The sequence below is a fragment of the Mauremys reevesii genome, linkage group 5, assembly GCF_016161935.1.
Source record: "Mauremys reevesii isolate NIE-2019 linkage group 5, ASM1616193v1, whole genome shotgun sequence".
Lineage (NCBI taxonomy): Eukaryota > Metazoa > Chordata > Testudines > Geoemydidae > Mauremys > Mauremys reevesii.
Genome location: NC_052627.1, coordinates 110,024,380 through 110,043,958, shown reverse-complemented (window position 1 = coordinate 110,043,958; position 19,579 = coordinate 110,024,380). Strand labels below are relative to the sequence as shown.

At 40.1% G+C, this 19,579-nt stretch overlaps 1 protein-coding gene across 4 annotated transcripts in view; it reads left to right on the top strand.

The window, feature by feature from the left end:
- C1QTNF7 (C1q and TNF related 7) overlaps window positions 1–12,076 on the top strand; it is a 103,100-nt gene extending 91,024 nt beyond the window's left edge. The window contains exons 1-3 of one of the 4 annotated variants that reach the window (XM_039542723.1): window positions 2,070–2,247; window positions 6,125–6,370; window positions 10,780–12,076. In XM_039542723.1, coding sequence (XP_039398657.1) covers window positions 6,133–6,370; window positions 10,780–11,411 — 870 coding nt within the window. In that variant the 5' untranslated portion in view covers window positions 2,070–2,247; window positions 6,125–6,132 and the 3' untranslated portion in view covers window positions 11,412–12,076. Of the gene's footprint in view, window positions 1–2,069; window positions 2,248–2,798; window positions 2,937–6,124; window positions 6,371–10,779 lie in introns of those variants that run through there. The other 3 variants (XM_039542719.1, XM_039542722.1, XM_039542720.1) reach the window with 3 other exon arrangements.
- Window positions 12,077–19,579: the final 7,503 nt, after the last annotated feature.

The window sequence follows — 19,579 nt, the reverse complement described above, 5'->3', positions numbered from 1 at the left end:
CTGTGCTCAGCTTCATTTTTGGGGCCCCTCCTCGGACCCAGTCAAGAAAAAGAACATTCTCTCTTATCTCCCCCATCTCTGTTTTTCATTCTTTTTTTCTTCATCCTCGTCCCATATTATAAGTAATAGGAAGTATATGAAAATAAAGTGAGGTATCTTGATTGTTTTTGTAGTCTAACTTTTTTCCACAGACCACATGAAAATTGCTAAGGGTCTCGGCAGACCACCTAATGATCTTTCCAAATATTGTTTGTACTGTTAGCTAACTATTGTAACTTGCTGTGGATAAGAGCGCTTTATAAAAAAAACTTAAAAAAACATTGGGGTGTGGGGTCTGGCCAGGAGTTAGGATGTGGGAGGGGGCTCAGGGTTTGGGTGTGGGGGCTGGGAGGGAGTTAGGATGTGGGTGGGGGCTCAGGGTTTGGGTGTGGGGGCTGGGAGGGAGTTAGGATGTGGGTGGGGGCTCAGGGTTGGTGTCTGGGGGCTGGGAGGGAGTTAGGATGTGGGAGACTGCTGGGAGTTTGGGTGTGGGATCTGGGAGGGAGTTAGGGTGCAGGAGCCCACTGGGGGGTTTGGGTGTGGGATCTGGCCAGGAGTTAGGGTGTGGGAGAAAGCTCAGGGCTGGGGCAGATGGTTGGGGTATGGAGTGCTTACCTGGGGCAGCTTCTCTTTGGTGCAAGGGGTGCAGGTGGGGATGTGGGGTGCAGGAGCTCCCATTTGGTGCTCAAGGTGGGGATGGGGATGCGGGGTGCAGGAGTCCAGGGGCCATCAGCAGCAGTGCATGCCAGGGACTGCACCTGTGCTTCCCGGCATCCAGAGAAACAGGGCAGCAGGACAGGCGCGGATGGACGCCCCACCAGGGGAGCATGCACGCCTCCCCTACAGCACACCCCCAGCCGGCCCCTCACCTGCCTGCCTCACCTGGCTGCCTGCTGTGGCGTGCGGGGCCACCAGCGCCAGCTTGCTGCAGGAGTCCTGGGAGCCAGCAGAAGCCCAGCTAACCAGCTGGGAGAGCACACCGTACGCTACGCCTCCAGCATGGCTCCCTCCCTGGTCTTCCCCACAGCTTCTGCCCCCGCAGCAGTCTCCCCTGCAAGGGGTGCTGGATGGTGCTGGGCTGCCCGGCCCTGGGGCCCCCTGTAGTGGGGGCCCCATGCCAGGGCACTGTGTGTTTCATTGTAAATCCGCCTCTGATTTTAAGTGTAGACCCGTGCTGAGTAGAGGATGACCAGGACTGTAAGAGTGACCCACCAGGAGGGGGCACTAAGTGTGCTAATCCTTTGGCCCTCAGCCCATGAAGGAATCTATTATAATCTCTAAATTTATGTCTGCCCTCCAGCTTGTTTTACCCTCACACACAACCCCGAACAAACAATAACTAGTCAAAAACCTCTGCCCACATGGTGCTAGTTTTTGAGCAGACTCCATTATGGCTTTTTTTTAGGTCAGGCTCCTTAAACATCTCTTACAGCTATCTTAAATGAAGAGCACATTCATACCCATCAGTTTCAACAAGGTAGTAACCACAACAATACATTGAAAAATATTTCATAATTAAGATTTGCATTGGAATCAACATACAAATAAATAACCTATAAAATGCTGGACTGTTTGGATTATTTATTTAACTAAGAGCCACTATGTAATGTTATAAAATTCAGCAGTTAAGCCACAGAAGTCTGGGCTGCAGATTATATGGAGCCTCAGATGTTAGTTATTATCATCTGTGCTTTCTCTGCATACACAATTTAAAAACAAGAGAGGTCAGAAGTATTTTACCTCCTTAAATGTGTGTATACTCTGGAATTAAACTAAAAAGGCTAGGGAGGGCAAAATTAGGGATACAGCCAGAATAACCTGTGTCTAATAATACAAACTTTATTTTCAAGAGATTCAGGATAAGTCTCAAATGGAAATTTTTCTTTTAAATCAATGATAATTGGTGCATTTTAGCATTAAGCTCTCTTCAACTGGGCAAGGGCGGAGGATCACATCACCTGCAGAACAAACTCACATTAGGGAAATTTGCTACAATTCTTACTATTCTGATCCTAAAAAGTTAAAATAATATTAGTTGACTATAATGAAAATACAGTATGTAGTGAGATTATTTCTAAAGGCTTGATGCAACGAAAGCCCATTGAAGCTGATGGAAAGAGTCCTTTGGATCAGGCCTTAAATGAAGATCCAGAGCTCTGCACATTAGGGTAGTGCAAAAGTGATCTGCGGGGGATCTCTGAAAGTCAGGTCTGTAATTTTAATAGTTTGTAACAAAACGTTAGGATTGGAACAGCCTTATTTTATAATATATAATGCTACAAGGCCCAGATGATCTCTAGGCATTGCACACAGTGTGGGGGTGATGGTAATACTAGGATTCTAATGGCGATGAGAAAGATAAGTCTGCTACTCTGATTTCCAATAGCAGTGCACTAATTATTGTATTTTAGAACTGATGAAAATATGTCTCATTCTTTCAGAGCACACTGTACCCACCAGCAAATACTTAGTCTTGCTCTTTAGCTCTACTTAGTGGATCTGGCTCCAGAACCATACCATAATAAACAATGCACATATTGAAATGTTACTTGTTGAAATTAGGAGAATTGCATTCATATCACTCCCATTATCAGTAACAGTGAGTGCTTGTGTAACCCACGTACCTAATAGGGAGAGATCTCTTTAAAAAAAGGTAGGAGTGAGCTGTGTCTGGGTCATTGTTGCTAGGCAGATTAAGCACTCCGCATCAAGAAGCTTCTGGAAGTGGGTGTGGGTGTGGTCATTTTGGGTCTGCTCCAATAGGTTGCTGGAGTCAGGCTCAATGATGGCAAGCATCAGGGCAGTTGCTTTGCAAAAGGCCATGTGCCCTGTGTGGGCGCTGAGCCCAGGAGCAGGAAGCAGGCTGTTGTCCCTAACTCTGAAAGATTTTGCAGCAGGTTAGTGATATTGTTAACCCTCCAGCAGGGAAGCATGGGCAATGATAATTATAGCAAGGGGAAACTGGGAGGGAAAAAAAACCTTCTATTTTAATTGTATGCTTTGAATGTTTTGATTTTAGCCAAACTGTTCTAGTTAAATTGTCTCAGCTAGTCCAAGTCAACATTTTTTCTTTAAATGTAGTAATGGGGAAAGAGTCATTTCTATTTTGATATTCTCAGTCTTGTATTTTCTTGTAACAGGGTTTTCTTGAAATCTATACACTTAACTGAGTGATTGGTTAATCAGTTAGTTGACTGGCTAGCAGTGATTTCAGCAGAGGAAGAGATTCCTACAAGCAAGTGGATGTTGTTTTAGACTCAGCAGACTATATAGATTTGGTGATCAAAGACTCTAACCGAGTTAGATGAACAAAACCTATGCATTTGGGAACTTTCAGTTTCTTCTCACTGTATTGCTGTGGGGACTGAACTGTTCAGATTTTAGTTTTTCTTTATTTATGTGTATGTATAACTGTGAAGGTAATGTCTGTGGATTATAAAATAGCCATGTCATGCTGTAAAAATTAGATTATTTGTTTATCATAAGATTTTATAAAGTTGTTTAATTAAATTCATTTCTTTAGTTCCTTTTGGGACTTGAATGTGGGGAGGTTGACCCTGTGCAGTCCTTGCTGAAAATCGTTAGAGACTGAACTTTGGGTCTCTAGCTACTTTCTATGGGAGTTGGGGATTCCCCCTCCCCCAAGGTATTGGAGATAGGAAATGAAGTGAACGCTAGCCCACCCAAAGGTTACAATTGTTCTGGCTTCGAAGATGTGCAGAAGAGTGGACCTCTGAAGTTTGTTTCCTTGATGGAAGAGAAATTATTTGGCACAGATCACTGACATCATTTCCTAATCTAAATTATTGACAAATATGTGTTCCTTGGAAGAGGGATACCAGATATGAAAAGTGAAGTGCATCTTATAGCTCAGGGATTTAGTTCCAATTTTAGCACTCCAGTGAAACAGCTGTGATCAAACATTTTAGTCATTCCGTGTTCCTTCCAAAATTACAAGTATCAAGCACTTAAACTAAAGTTGAGTCTCTCTATTAGCTGTCAGCAGTAAAGGGACTAATGCACAGTTAACCAGTTCTGATTCCATCCAGTACAGAGCAGTAGCATACATACAAAGTAGCCAGTTCATTACACACATGATTATTTGTACTTTCCCCAAATACTCATTTGCTATTCTGTAACTGCTTTTTTTTTTTTTTACCCTCGTGCTCTCTAGTTGCTGTGCATGCACTCCCAAAGCCACCACTCGGTCATCTCATGGGCTTCTTAAGTTCTACATGCTGAGGATGCATTGGTCATGTATCTCTGGGAATTGGACAAGTGGAGTTGTTCCTTTTTATCCAGCTGCTCTCAAACATAAAAGAAAGCCCACTCATAATCAGTGAACCGTGCTCTTAAATGCAAAGGGTCATATTTTCCCATGATTTACACCCTGTATGATTCTGGTAACTTCAGTAGGGCTGCAAGTGGTATAAAGTTGGGAACTGGTCCTGCTTTGAGCAGGGGGTTGGACTAGATGACCTCCTGAGGTCCCTTCCAACCCTGATATTCTATGAAATCAGAACAAAATTTAATCCAAAGTCTCAAATGTTGGTTGCTAATTACCATCAGCAGTTGTCACGTATTGCTCTTGCAATAAGCACCTATCTGTTAACCTGATTGTTAGAGATCTACTGTGTCTGCAGTGGCTGTTGACCCATACTGTACGTGCCCATCAAATTTCAATAAAGTTATTAGTATAGTCTCCTTGCCATTTTTGATACGGGATTGTGTATGACAATCAAGAGACACAATAGCCATAAGGGATCTGGAGCATTTCTCTTTTGCTCAAAAAACATGTGTTTGGTTCTTTTATCAGTCTCCACTAACACCTGACCATATTCTCTCTCTCTCTCTCTCTCTCTCTCTCCATTGCCATTCCGTTTCATTTTATATTTGGTAAAATAACTATGACCTGTAGTAAAATTTGTAGTTATGTGGTGACCCAGTGAAAAACCTTTTTTTCCCAACTGAGCTGATCTGGGCCTGCTACACACCAAAGGAAAACTGATGAATTATAGAGGACTATAAATGGCTCTGGTTTTACAAATTATCACATGACAAACTAGTGTGTCCAACAGGGTGCCTAGATATTGTGGAGACAGGTGAGTGAGATGTGGATTTCTCTGGGAAAGTAGTCTGAGTCTTTGTGCAATTTGCCTAAGTATGTATTTCCTTATAATAAAGCCGTAGATACCATATAAATGGATTTATTTGATTCTGTCATTCCATTTCTTTTTTTTTTTTTTTTGCCAGAAACTAGTAGACTGATTTCTTGTAAACTGTAAATTAGCACTGCAGAGATGGATAATTCCATATAAATACACTGATCTGGACACTGAAATAGAAAACTACAACTTTACTTCCAGAATCACAACTCATACTAGTTTCAGGCCAGTCAATCATGGGTAACACTGATTTAGGACATTGTTGTATGGCAGCAGGTTACTATTGTAAGCTGTTTCTTTCATCTTATAGTATATTATAAAATCAAAAAGCACAACTTCAAAAATCTCTGATTATTTAATCATGAAGAAAGACAACTAGTAAAACAGAATACTCTTGTGAAAGCATGTTGGGAGACTATGCAATGTATATCAGTTTGTATCACATTCAGAACCAGACTGGAGAAAAGTGTGAACAGTCTATTCTATTCAGACTTGACTCACAACCCCAGGGTAGCTGGCTGATTCTTCCTCAATTATCACAGTGAATTAGTTAACTGTACTGTAAACATGAGAATTTAACTCTAATTTCCCATTCTCTTAACTGACTTCACACCTCTTTTAAGGATATTGTTTTTATCTGTCTGTAGTCTGTGTGACACATTGCGTCAATTCAGATTTGGAAGATTTTCTTTACATAAAAGAAGGCTTGAAAATTAAATGAAATCTTTAAATTCTGCAGAAACTGATGGGGCCACCACAGCAGTGCTAGTTCAGTGTGCTGTTCTGCATTGGCTCAATCCATATTATATTTAGGATTTTAAAAGTGTGAAGTATATATGCCTATAATCTAAATAAAAACAAGCTGAAGGCTTGAATGACAAGATATGCATTCATGGTCTGTACATATGTATTTTTTCCAGAGCCAAGGATGTTTGCATTGCTTTACGTTACAAGTTTTGCCATCTATACAAGTGGACAATCTCTTCACAACCAGCTCAAAGGAGAAAATTACTACGCGAGATATATTTGTAGCATTCCTGGCTTGCCGGGCCCTGCAGGTCCCCCCGGAGCTAATGGATCACCAGGCCCTCATGGGCGTATTGGTCTTCCAGGAAGAGATGGTAGAGATGGCAGGAAAGGAGAAAGGGGTGAAAAAGGGAATGCAGGTATTGAATATTTGTGCTAACTAATGAAAAAAACAAAACAAAGAAACCAACCACCCAGGATCTTCTCCTGGAACTTACTGTATTTTTTTTAAGTTTTATTTATCAGTGACTTCCTGAGCATAAAATATTAGCAAATATAAATGTAAGATACTGGTGTTATGTATGTAACAAAAAATGACGAATTATAGCAGATTTAAACCCATAAAACAAGAACATTGAATCTCCAGGGTGAAATGTCATTATTATTATTATTTATTATTATTTTTCACAGATAGTGTTAAAGTGGAGTTAAGGTTGAGAGTATCTATCAGTAACTTAAAGTTAAAACATTACAGGGATGTTGTAATTATCCAAAAAACAAATATTACAAGCACAGGACTCAGACTTGAGGTGAAACTTAAAAGAAATCCAAACAAGTTAGGAAAATAAATACAGTTAGTGTACCCAAGCAACATTAGCTTCATCCTGAAATGCTACCATTTAATAACCATGCAATTAAGATTAGAATATCATTGTTCTGGATTAGATTAAACTGACTTTTAAAGACACATTCGCTTTTCTATTTTTTTCCTCATGGTGTCAAGGTTGTTTGGGTGCCTTAACTAAGCATTTCCAGATCTTAACATATTTAATTTTTTGAGGTCTACTCATCTCTGTAAAGTTACTCACGTGGATGACTGAAATATCCTGGCCTAAATGAACACACAACACAATAAGCAATGGTGGGAGATAAGAGGAAAGGAGAATGTGTGTGTGTAAAAATAAGGTTTCATAGTTACAAATAGTAAGTTATGTCTAATTCATGTTCCTCAAAATGCATATACCCTTTTAAAAACTTCCCTACCCTGTTTGCTTCTAAAACATCCCTACTCAGCCAAAGGACATGGTCAACATTAATGTACACCTTTCTTGCTTATTACTGCTTATTACTGCATCGCTCCCCACCTTGTCCCACCATTGCCCATTTGCTTGTTGCTTTTCAATATTTTTTTAAAATTTTGATATTAAATTTGTCACCACATTTGTCATGGTATTGCTTCTTATTTGTTACATGAAGTCATCCTTTGTTTTGGAGACATCCCTCAAGAGATTTTGATTTTAAAAAATGGAACAATATAAAATTAACAAGGCGCACATTTAAATGGATTTAAAAATTCATCTGCGAGCAGGTGTGTTTCTAATGGGGTCCTGCAGGGATTGGTTCTTGGCCTTACACTATTTTTATCAATGAGCTGGACGAAAACAAAATCATCACTGATAACGTTTGCAGTGACACAAGTTGGGGGAGTGGTAAACAAGAAAGAGGAGAGGTCACTGATACAAAGTGATCTAGATCATTTAGTAAGGTGTACAAGAAAACTATGTATTTTTAATATGGCTAAATGTGAAACTAGTAACAAAGAATGTATACCATACTTACAGGATGGAGAACTCTATTCTGGGAAGCAGTGACTCTGAAAAAGATTTGGTGGGTCATGGTGGAAAATCAGTTAACATGAGCTCTCAGTGAGGTGCTGTGACCAAAAGGGCTAAAGTGATATTGGGATGCATAAATAGGAGAATCTCGAGTAGGAGTAGAGAGGTTATTTTTACCTCTATATTTGGCCCTGGTGTAAGTGCTGTTGGAATACTATGTCCATTTCTGGTGCCCACAATGCAAGAAGGATGCTGATAAATTCTGGTGCAGAGAAGAGTCAGTAGAAGGATTAAAGGGTTAAAAAACATACCTTATAGTGATAGACTCGATAGCACAAGATCTATTTAGTTTAACAGAAGGTTAAGGGAGTGACATGGTTCGGTTGCAGAGACCCCCTTGGGACTGTCACCTGATGTGCTGAGATTATCTCTGAGCCTGTTTTTCCTGCCAGCTTGGGACTCCAGAACCCTGTTTTGTTGAGCCAGACACACTACTCCGCTGCAACACAGAGCCAGGGTCTGAACCATGTTCCCAACCTGCAGGCTTTAACTGAAAACCACTGTCTCCAGCTCCCAATGGGATCCAAACCCCAAATAAATCTGTTTTACTCTGTATAGAGTTTATATAGGGTAAACTCATAAATTGTCCGCATTCTATAACATAGAGAGAGAGAGATGCACAGCTGTTTGCTCCCCCAGGTATTAATCACTTACTCTGGGTTCAATAATAAACAAAAGTGATTTTATTAAGAATAAAAAGTAGAATTTAAGTGGTTTCAAGTAATAACAGACAGAACAAAGTAAGTCACCAAGTAAAATAAAACAAAACACACAAGTCTAAGCCTAATACATTTACCTGTATTCAGTTTCTAAAGCTCACCCTTAGAGATGTTCCAATAAGCTTCTTTCACAGACTAGACTCCTCCTTAGTCTGGGCCCAGTCCTTTCCCCGGTACAGCCCTTGTTAGCTCCAGCAGCCATCTTAGGTGGAAAGCAGGGGATTTCACATGACTTGGACCTCCTTTGTTCTGCTCCGTCCCCTTTTAAATCTTTGGCACAAGGCGGGAATCCTTTGTCTCTCTCTGGGTTTCCACCCTTCCTCGTAAATAGAGAAGTACCAGGTGATGGATTCCAGTATCATGTGACATGTTCACCTGTCCTGTGAGACTTCATTACTCACTGGCTGGCCCCCACATGTACAGGAAGGCTTACATGTAAACAGAGTGATTTACAACCAATTGTCTTAGTTAATGAGAGGCATCAAGATTTCAAGCCACCATTAATGGCCCACACTTTGCATAGTTACACTAGGACTTCAGAGTAATACTTTATATTTCTAGCTTCAGATGCAAGAATGATACATTCATACAAATAGGATGAACACACTCAGTAGATTATATGCTTTGTAAGATACTTTACAAGAGACCTTTTGCATAAAGCATATTCCAGTTACATTATATTCACACTTCTAAACATATTTTCATAACATATGGAGTGCAACGTCACAAAGGGATGACTTGATTACAGTCTCTAAGTATCTACATGGGAAACAAATAATTGATAATGAGCTCTTCAGTCTAGCAGAGAAAGGTAGAACATGATCCAGTGGCTGGAAGTTGAAGTTAGATAAATTCAGACTGGAAATAGGCATACAATTTTAGCAATTAGAGTAATTAACAACTGGAACAATTTACCAAGGGTTGTGGTGGATTCTCCCTCACTGACAATTTTTAAATTAAAATTGGATGTTTTTCTAAATGATCTGCTTTAGGAGTTTTGGGGAAGTTTTTATGGCCTGTGCTCTACAAGGGGTCAGAATAGATGATCGCAGTGATCCCTTCTGGCCTTGGAATAAATGCATCTTTGAAAACATAGGTAACTATTACAGTATAATACGTATAGTATAATATAGACATAAGAAAATACAGTTTAATAGATCGATTTCAGTTGAGAATACTATTTAATACTTGGTTTTCAAATGTCTATGCCATACAGCACCGGTCCCAAACTTTTGAGGGTCTCACCCCCCCATTACTCCTGTCTGTGCCCCCTCATATCCACCCTGGAGCCAGGAGTGGAGCCACAGCTTGGTGTGTGTGTGTGTGTGTGTGTGCAGCATAGGGTAAGGGGGCCAAGGCCCCAAAAGGGGGTCAGTCTGGTAGCCGAGGCTGGAGGTGGGGGCTGGAGTGGAGTTACAACCAGTCTGCGATGGGGGCTGGCAGCCGGGCCCATGGCCAGATGTTGCTCCACTCCTGGCCTACCCCCAACAGAGCCGTGGCCAGCAGCCGAGACTGGGGGCTAGCATGGGGCTGGGAGTGGAGCCAAGTGAGGACTGGGCTGGGCACCGGGCCAAGAGCCATCAATGTGTCTGGGGGTGGTACAAGAGCAGAGCTGGGGGCAGGGAGGGGCTGGGTGGTGCCCCCCTTCCTCCGTGCCCCCCCCTTCCTCCATAAACCCTCCTCCGTGGGGGCTGGCCCTGCCATGCCATCTTGGATGTTCCTCCACTCCCTCCTAGAGGGCACTCCAAGACCTCTGCCATGCAGTAACTAGAAGTTTTAAAGAACTTCCAGTCTAAAAAATACAAGCTATTTCCTGTCAATAGTGACATAACTTACTAATAAAATTTTAAAGCTCTTATGGCTATATCCTGTCATTGTTCTGCACACAGAACTTCCATTAAGAATAATGGGAGTTTTACCTTTAAATAAATAAATGCCAGATTAAGGTCCTTAGTATTAATATAACATTTCACCCTTGTTTGACGTCTGATGAATTTTATGCATTGTCAGTGTGCACACACAAAATATATAGTCATGTTTTTAAAATCTCAAATTCCATTCTAACTGTGGGGTGTTTTTTAAAATCTGACAGGGATTACACCAAACCAGTTTCATTATGTTCAAACATATCCAGTAGTCCACGCAATTATTTGCTTTGCAACCTACAAAAGAGATTGTATATGTAATAATTAATAATATAAAATGTTCTTCAAGGTTTAAGAGGCAAGACTGGACCTTTAGGAACAACTGGAGATAAAGGAGACCCAGGACAGTCTGGTAAAAAAGGACCTACAGGATTGGTTGGTGCCAAAGGTGAAGTGGGTCCAGCTGGACCACCTGGACCTAAGGGAGATAAAGGAGACCGCGGAGAACAAGGTGTACCAGGGATCTGTAAGTGTGGAAGGATAGTGCTGAAATCTGCCTTTTCTGTTGGCATCACTACGAGCTACCCAGAAGAAAGATTACCAATCGTATTCAATAAAGTCCTTTTCAATGAGGGTGAGCATTACAATCCTTCCACAGGGAAGTTTATATGTGCCATTCCAGGGATCTACTACTTCTCTTATGAGATCACCTTAGCAAATAAGCATCTTGCAATTGGTCTGGTTCATAATGGAAAATACCGAATAAAGACATTTGACGCTAACACAGGAAACCATGACGTAGCTTCTGGATCCACGGTGATCTATCTTCAGGCAGAAGATGAAGTGTGGCTTGAGATCTTCTACACTGACCAAAATGGTCTCTTTGCAGATCCCACTTGGTCAGACAGCTTGTTTTCTGGATTTCTCTTATATGTTGATACAGATTATCTCGATGCCTTATCTGATGACGACGAACTGTGATATGGGAGATGTCAAAACATCTCCAAACAAACTAGACAATCTGACACAGGATTTGATTTGGAGTGTATAGGAGACAAAACAATAATGATATGAGCTGGAATTTTATTTTTGTATTGATGGGACCACAGAAGAAGAAGAAGAAGGTTTCTAGCCTCTATGTAGAACATTTTACCAAAGAGCAGGGATAACAAAATTAATAATATACTAATGAATGACTGTCACTCCAGACCTGGATCCTCTTAAAGATTATGTTTATAATAATATTTAAACAAATTTAAGATAATGTACATCAAATTGTATATAAAATATATTGAGTTGTGAAGTGACTGATAGAGTGGTAAAGACTTATTAAACCTGTGGATACTTTGTATTTGTTATTAAAGGAAAATTTAATGCCTGACATCACTAACAGCCTTGGTCATTCTAGGGAGGTAAATATTTAAGAGATAGATGTGATAAGAAATTTAGAAAGTAGAATGAAATAATACAGTAATGGCCATTTGAGAGTGATGGACCCTGAAAGACCATTACTTTACTTCAGTCATATACCAACACCTACAAAAGACATATAGAGCCAGATGACTTCTGAACAGAGCCATGCAGATTTACACCAGCTGAATATCTGGCTCAATTACATTAATTAAAAGGAGACCAGAACCAAGGGTCTGTATCCAATAAATGGATTAAAAACTGACTAACTTAGTGAACTCAAAAAGTAATTGTAAATGGGGAATCATTATCCAATGTGGGTGTTTCTAGGGAAGTCCCACAGGGATTTGTTCTTTACAAACGTTATTCAATATCTTCTTCAGTGATCTGGAAGAAGATATAAAATCACCCCTGGCAAAGTGTGCAGATGACACAAAAATCAGTAGAGTAAAAATAATGATTAGGATAGTTCTACAGAGCAATTTGGATCTGATGATAAGTTGGGCTTACCTGAACAATATGCATTTTAATACAGACAAATGCAGTGTCATAAGTCTGGGGGGATGGGGGGTGGGAAAGGTCGGTCACACTTGCAGGATGGGGAACTGTCTCCTGGAAAGCAGTGACTCTGAAAAGGACTTTTGGGCCATGATGGATAATCAGCTGAGCATGAGCTCCCAGAGCAATGCTGTGACTAAGAGGGCTAATGTGATCTTGGGATGTATAAGCAGGGGAATATCTAATAGGAGTAGGAAGGTTGTAGTACTTCTGTATGCTGATGAAACCATTTCTTGAATACTGTGTCCAGTTCTGGTGTCAACACTCAAAAAAAGGCCTCAGAATGAGATACAAGAATGATTTGAGGTTTGGAAAATCTGCATTAAAGTGAAAGATTTAAGAAAGTCAACCTGTTTAGGTTATCAAAGAGAAAGCTATGAGGTAACTTGATCACAGTCTTTAACTAACTGCGTGGGGAGAAATGTTTTGGTAGTAGAGGTCATTTTAATCTAGCAGACAAAGGCATGACAAGATCCACTGGCTGAAAACTGAAGCTAGATAAATTCAGACTGAAAAAAAAGGCACGATTTTAAACAGTGAGGGTAATTAATCATTGGGACAACTTGTGGTGGGTTCTCCATCGCTAGAAGTCTTTAAAATAAGATCAGATGTTTTTCTAAAAGATAAACTCTATTTCAGCTAGAAGTCATGGGCTTGATGCAGGAATTATTGGGCAAAGTTTTATGCCCTATGTTATGCATGAGGTCAGATTAGATGATCAGAATGGTCCTTCCAGCCTTAATATATCCTAACTCCATTGAGGTCAGTGGCAAAACTCCCATTAACATCATTGGCAAGAGGACCTGACCCACAGTCTGTCCAATTAGTATTGCAGCTTCTCAAAGTGCTGAAACCAAAAACTTTCTCACGGTAATTACATGGAGACATACTGTAATAAACTATGGTAATGGGTTTATTTGCAAGAGCAACACATGCTCATGTGACGGGCTGGTCAAAAAAAATTCTTTCTATTATTTTTTAATGGAGAATTGGGTTTTCAACTAAAAATTTGTCAAGGAAAGTGCCTCATTTCTGTGAAATTTTTTTGCTTTTTGGCCAAAAAGCGTTTGGTTTTTGGAAACTTGTTTTTTCAATGAGAGGTTGAAATTCCATGGAAAAATACCCATTTTCTGACCAGCCCTACTTACATGTTTAGAAACTAATAATTAAACAGAGTTTATTACAAATAGTCAGTTGAAGAGATGTTGACAGTATCATGGTAACAACTCTGTAGTTAAGGTTCAGTGATGTCTCTTTTATTTTAAGTCCCTGTGCTCAGCTACTTATAATTTTCTCAAATTTTTTGTGGGCTGAAACTTTTCACTCTTTGCCTTAGCCCAGAGATGACTTTTAATGGAAACTCTGAAGAAAATTTAGAGTTTTCTGTAGGTGAACAAAAAACTGGGGCTTCAGTTATTTTGTAAAAAATTCATTTGGACTTTTACAACTAGATATTTCAAAATTAGCTTTGTTTTAATTCAATAATGCATGCTTTCCCTTGTTTGAAAAAAGATGGATCTGAATGTAACATTCTTTACTGATTTCAGCACATACCAAAGTATGATGTTCTGAGTAGTCCTAGATTCAGATATGAGTATCTATAGATTCAGATACTTTTTTCTGTGAACGTTCTCTTAGCCTCAAACAACTCTATATGACTGTATAAGAATGGTGAGACCTTTCTAGCCATCATACAGTCAAGGTATATGTACCTGCTAAAGTTTAGACTTGTTATCCAGGGTGAGTTTTCATAACCCATCCTTTTTCTGTAAGTGTAATCTTTTCAACTTTTCCTGCACAATGAGCATTTTAAGGATGATTTATATCTGACGTGCCTTTATTTGAGTTTTAGAGGATTCTGGATTAATTATGATAAATCATGGAAGTCTTGGTATGTTGCAACTAGAAAGCCATTGACTGGATACTTGAAAAAGATTATTTGTCTTGGTCTGAGCATACCTGATATTGTCTAAAAATTTTCAAAAGGTAAGCAGAGCTGGGCCTGTATCAGAAACCTTAATAAAAAAATCAAAATAGGATAAATGAATGGGATGGGTGGTAATGAAGAGAAAGGATATTGAGGATTCAGAAGCAGAGCTTTAATTTGAACAGTTTGGTGCTACCATAAAATATTGTGGTTAAAGGAAAGATAAACAAAACCATATGATATCTGAAAGAAGAAAGGATGGTTATTGGACACTTCTCACATTTCCACATAGCTCAGCATGGATTATGGGTCACATAAGGCCATCTTCACACAAAGAAAGAGAAGAAAAGATGAAATGGTTTCAGGACCCTCATCTTGAATACTTGAGAATCACCAAGCAGCAGTTTTGGTAAGAAACCACAGTAAAAAACAAGAGTTTCCCATCTAGAACACTCTGCTCACAGGTCAGACTTGTTTCAATGTGTAGCACCTTGGAATATTCTGATCCCCAAGAATGGTACAGTCCACTGGCTGCTCCCTTTGAAGTGATTCTGTAACTCATTTTAGTGCCAATGGGCCAGGTTTCATTAAGCTCTTTCATTTGATGGCAGGACTTCTGAATATGCAGTGCCTCCTTCTAGTAGTCAGGTGAATAAATGCATGCACAAACCCTATTACCTCTAGGATATTAATGTATTTAAAAGGAATCTAGGACCAGTTGATCATAAGAAGAAACAAATAACTTAATAGGGGAAAGGACTCAGCTAAATTAAACTGAGCCAGGAGCTGGTGAACAGAGGGGGGCCAGGATCCATTGCTGCTCCTGGCATTATTATACCAGCCCCAAGGCAACTCACCAGGCTGAGAGCCCAGAAGTAAGAGCAGGATAAAGGATACTGCTCCTACTGGCAGCTGAGCCAGAACTTGGAGAAAGGTAGAACCAAGAGTGGTTCCTTGGCCACAGGAATAGCATAGGCCCCTCCCCCCATGCCTCCATGGGAAGGGCAGCGACCCCAAAGGCCTGGGTCCTCTCTGACCCCCAGGCCCTTGCTATTACATTTTTTCATCTCCATGTTAGCTTTTTTGGAAGGATGAGGGCCTCAGTTTCAGATTTTGACCCATACCCTCCAAATCTTCTGTGTGGCTCTGCCATCACTTGGAGAGAGTTCTTACAGTGACAGAAAAACACCCTCCATCACTGTTGTCTGCATCTACACTATGGGGTTACAGCAGCATAGCTATGGCACCATACCTATGTTGATGTAGCACCCTGCAGTGTAGATATGGCTAGAAATTATAACAGGATTGGGCCTGTAACCCCACCGAAATTATAATTCAATGGAAGCAGGATTGGGTCCAAACCTATATACAACAAAAAACATTGTTGTAACTTTGCTTAATTTCAACTTACTTTTTCCAAAAATGGCCAGTGCATGAGTTTACAAGGCGATTTAACTATTTGGAAAGTTTGTAGGCACAGTAACAAACCAATTTTGAGCTATTGAAAAAAGTTAGGCAAATATAAAAACTTCAAATTAGAGAAACTTTTTACCAACCAATAACTCAAAAACTGAATGACTGGTTTTCTTCAAACTCTGCAGAGCTATTCTCCTTTGCCATCAAATTTGCTAATTTTCAGGCAAAACCAGTTTTCCAAGCCAACGTTATGGGGAGGGGAGGCTAAAATAGGGCTTTATATGTTTTACATTGTTTTGTTTTTGAGTGCAGTTATGTAACAACCCCCCCCCCCCCACTGATATTTGTAAGTTGCGCTAAAGAGATTGCACTAGGTATTAGTCTAAATCTAATTAGTATTGCAAATATTTGTAAGGTTAAAAAACAAACAAACTGGGGAAAAAGTGATTTTTAAAACAACCTTTCATACATTCTTTATTTAATGTCAAGTAACAAAAAAGGGCACAATCCCAACTCTTTTCCTTTGCTGGAAACTTTTAACATATATACAAAATTAAAAGACTTCATTAAAGTAATCTTCTAATGGATAAGAAGAGTAAGTTAATTTGCATAGGTAAGTTCATTTTCTTCACTGTTTCAGTACCTATTAGTAGTCAAAAGCATATGTACTACATGGCTTGTACCATATGGCTTGTATAGCTGCTGCTTTTCAGCAGCAATATATGACTATTCCTAAACAATTTCACATGATACTCTAACGTTCTCCAGTACAGTTGCAAAAAGATGATAGTGAATATATAGTGCAAAAGATTACATACATTCTTCAAATTGTTTTAAAACTATCTAAAGTGCTTAGATGGGTGTCAGTATAAAACCCTAAATTACGTAGTGTAAAATCTTAAAGAGAACCAATGTGCCATGTCCCTTATTGTGTATGTTTTAATAGTTGGTGTGGCTATTTGTACAGTATTTTATTTGTATTTATATTCCATAAATCATATACTGAGTTTGGTTAGTTAATATATAGGGGAATATATATACTCATACATTTAATTTAGCAGTTTGTATATACAATATATACCATGTGACTACATTGATGTTTGACTAGGCAATTTGTTTGAATTGATAAGTGGTAACTTTAATGTGGAAGCATCCAGTTCACTTTTACAAATCTGTTTGAAATGTATCTAGTTCAATAAGTAATATATATGAAGTAGGTGATAAATATGGTTGAGAAAGCAATATATCAGAATCAGTAGGTGATATCACCCACTGAACTTCATCTGCACTATCCCATTTAATAGGAAAAGATATACCTATGAGTAATACATTCTTTTCAAATGTGCAGTATAGCAGATTCAGTATAAACTGTTTAAAATTCACCAAGCAGTGCATTTATTTTAGTATGATCTATGCATCTAGGAGCAATACACATTAAAATTCAGTTACTTAAACCAACATTCCAGGCTGTAGCTGTGTCACCGTATTTTCGAATTTTAAGAGAAATGATTCTTCCTCACATTGTATTGACAGAAACTCCATGTACTTTGAGGAAGTTCTCAGTAATGTATTTGTCTTGGAGTTATGAGCAATATCGACTCATCATGGAAACTGTCACATAATGCTCTACGGAACAAAGTCAGACCGGACAGTTCTGAAGGAGTAACCATATCAGTCACTGAATGGTTAAAGCCTTTTTCCCTATAAACTGAAAAGAAGTTACCTCAGATTAATTATAACTGGACACCTGAGTCCAGTTCAGGGCAGCCTATAACCTTTAAAAACATCTGGGTTGCAGGCATGCAGAGACAATGGTGGTCCTGAGCAACCAGTCCTACAGGGTGAACTTTTGCCGGAGGAGCAGGTGTTCCCTCAGGAGAATACTTTGTCAGCTGTTACTTTCTCATCCTCCTTATTTGACGATTCTGTGACCCCCCAGTTCCAGAGGATTTTTAATCCTATCAAGACCTACTCAGGAGACTGCTTTGGGACTGAACTGGCCCAATAGAATACCCACAAGCTGTTGGATGTTCTTCAGGTGCTGCCCCTGGCAGAGTAGCCCTCCCTATTAATGAGGCGTTTGGAGCCACCAAAGACCCTACAGCTAAGTATGCAGACAAATTTTACTGTGGCCTGATGCAATGCTTTGAGTGCTTTTATTCGTAAGCCCAAACTTCCTGGTAGTTACAGCTGCCCATGAGAGGTGTGCCAATAAAGATTTAAATCAACTCCCCACCCCCCACCCCTCAAAAAAAGCCCAAGATTCTTGATTTGTTGAGGGGAGAAATTTATTCTACCTACTCTTGTGATGACATAACTTGGGTATAGCAAACTATAGATGACTCCCCTTTTGATGGTCATGTTTTGTCTTCTGACAAAAAAAAAGGCAAGACTTTGCATTCATTTAAGGATTCTTGTGCTACTCTTCTCTCATGCTACACTCCACCCAGCTCCCCAAAGACATCAGTATAGCCTCCATATAGCAACAGTACTACAGGCAGTCCTTTTATGCTTTAAAGCAGTATGATTTTTCCAGGAGAAAACAGACACAAAGAAGGAGGTCCTCCAGCTCCCATTCGAATCATCTGGCTTGTCCTCAATGATCTGTTTGGCAGCAGCCAGCCCATTTGATTTCTCTCTTGAGGACAGCAATACAGTTGTCTCTGATCTTCCAGCTATTTTTCTCCCCCCGCTTCTCCTCCTAACCATCTGGGGACAGATTGTCCCACTTCCTTAATGCTTGGGAAGCCATAAGGATGAAAAAGCAGGTCCTAAGCACGGGGGGTGGGGTTCGGCAATTTTTTGAGGGCCTAGGGGCGGCAAATTTGTTAATCTGCCACTGTATGTACCAGTGTGATGACACATATACAAGACAGTGTGATGGGTTGCATTAACTACTTTGAGCACCCCCCAATGCCTGGGCACAGGGTTGCTGTTTTCTCCAGCTCCTTACACACCCTGCAGACTATCAGTTGGTCTCTGCAGGTCTTCTCTGGCTGGATCACACAGTTCAAATCCTTTCTAGGGTATAAACGAATTCAAATAGAAACAGTTCCTTGCCCTTCAGGATCAATTATAACTAAACTAGTTTCTTGCCCATCTGGGCTGAATTAGATTAATAGACTTTAAGGTCAGAAGGGACCATCGTGGCCACAGAACCTCAACAACTCCTAACTTCTGGCTGAGTTACTGAAGTCCTCAAATCATGGTTTAAAGACTTTGTTACAGAGAATTCACCATTTACACTAGTTTGAACCTGCAAGTGACCAGTGCACCATGCTGCAGAGGAAGGCAAAAAACCTCCAGGGTCTCTGCCAATCTGACCCTGGGGAAAATTCCTTCCTGACCCCAAATATGGTGATCAGTTAGACCCTGATCATGTGGGCAAGACCCACCAGGCAGATACCTTGGAAAGAATTATCTGTAATAACTCAGAGCCCTCCCCATCTAATGTCACATCTCCAGCCATTGGGATTTTTTGCTACTGTCAGTTGTCAGTGGGCCACATGCCACTATAGGCAATCCCATCATACCATCCCCTCCATAAACTTATCAAGCTCTTGAAACCAGTTAGGTGTTTTGCCCCCACTGCTCCCCTTGGAAGGCTGTTCCAGAACTTCACTCCTCTGATGTTTGAAAACCCCTTTGCCTTATTTTGAGCCTAAACTTGATGATGGCCAATTTATATCCATTTGTCTTGTGTCCACATTGGCGATTAACTTAAATAACTCCTCTCCCTTGCTAGTATTTATCCCTCTGATGTTTTTATAGAGAGCAATCATATCTCCCCTCAGCCTTCTTTTGGTTAGGCTAAACAAGCCAAGCTCTTTGAGTCTCC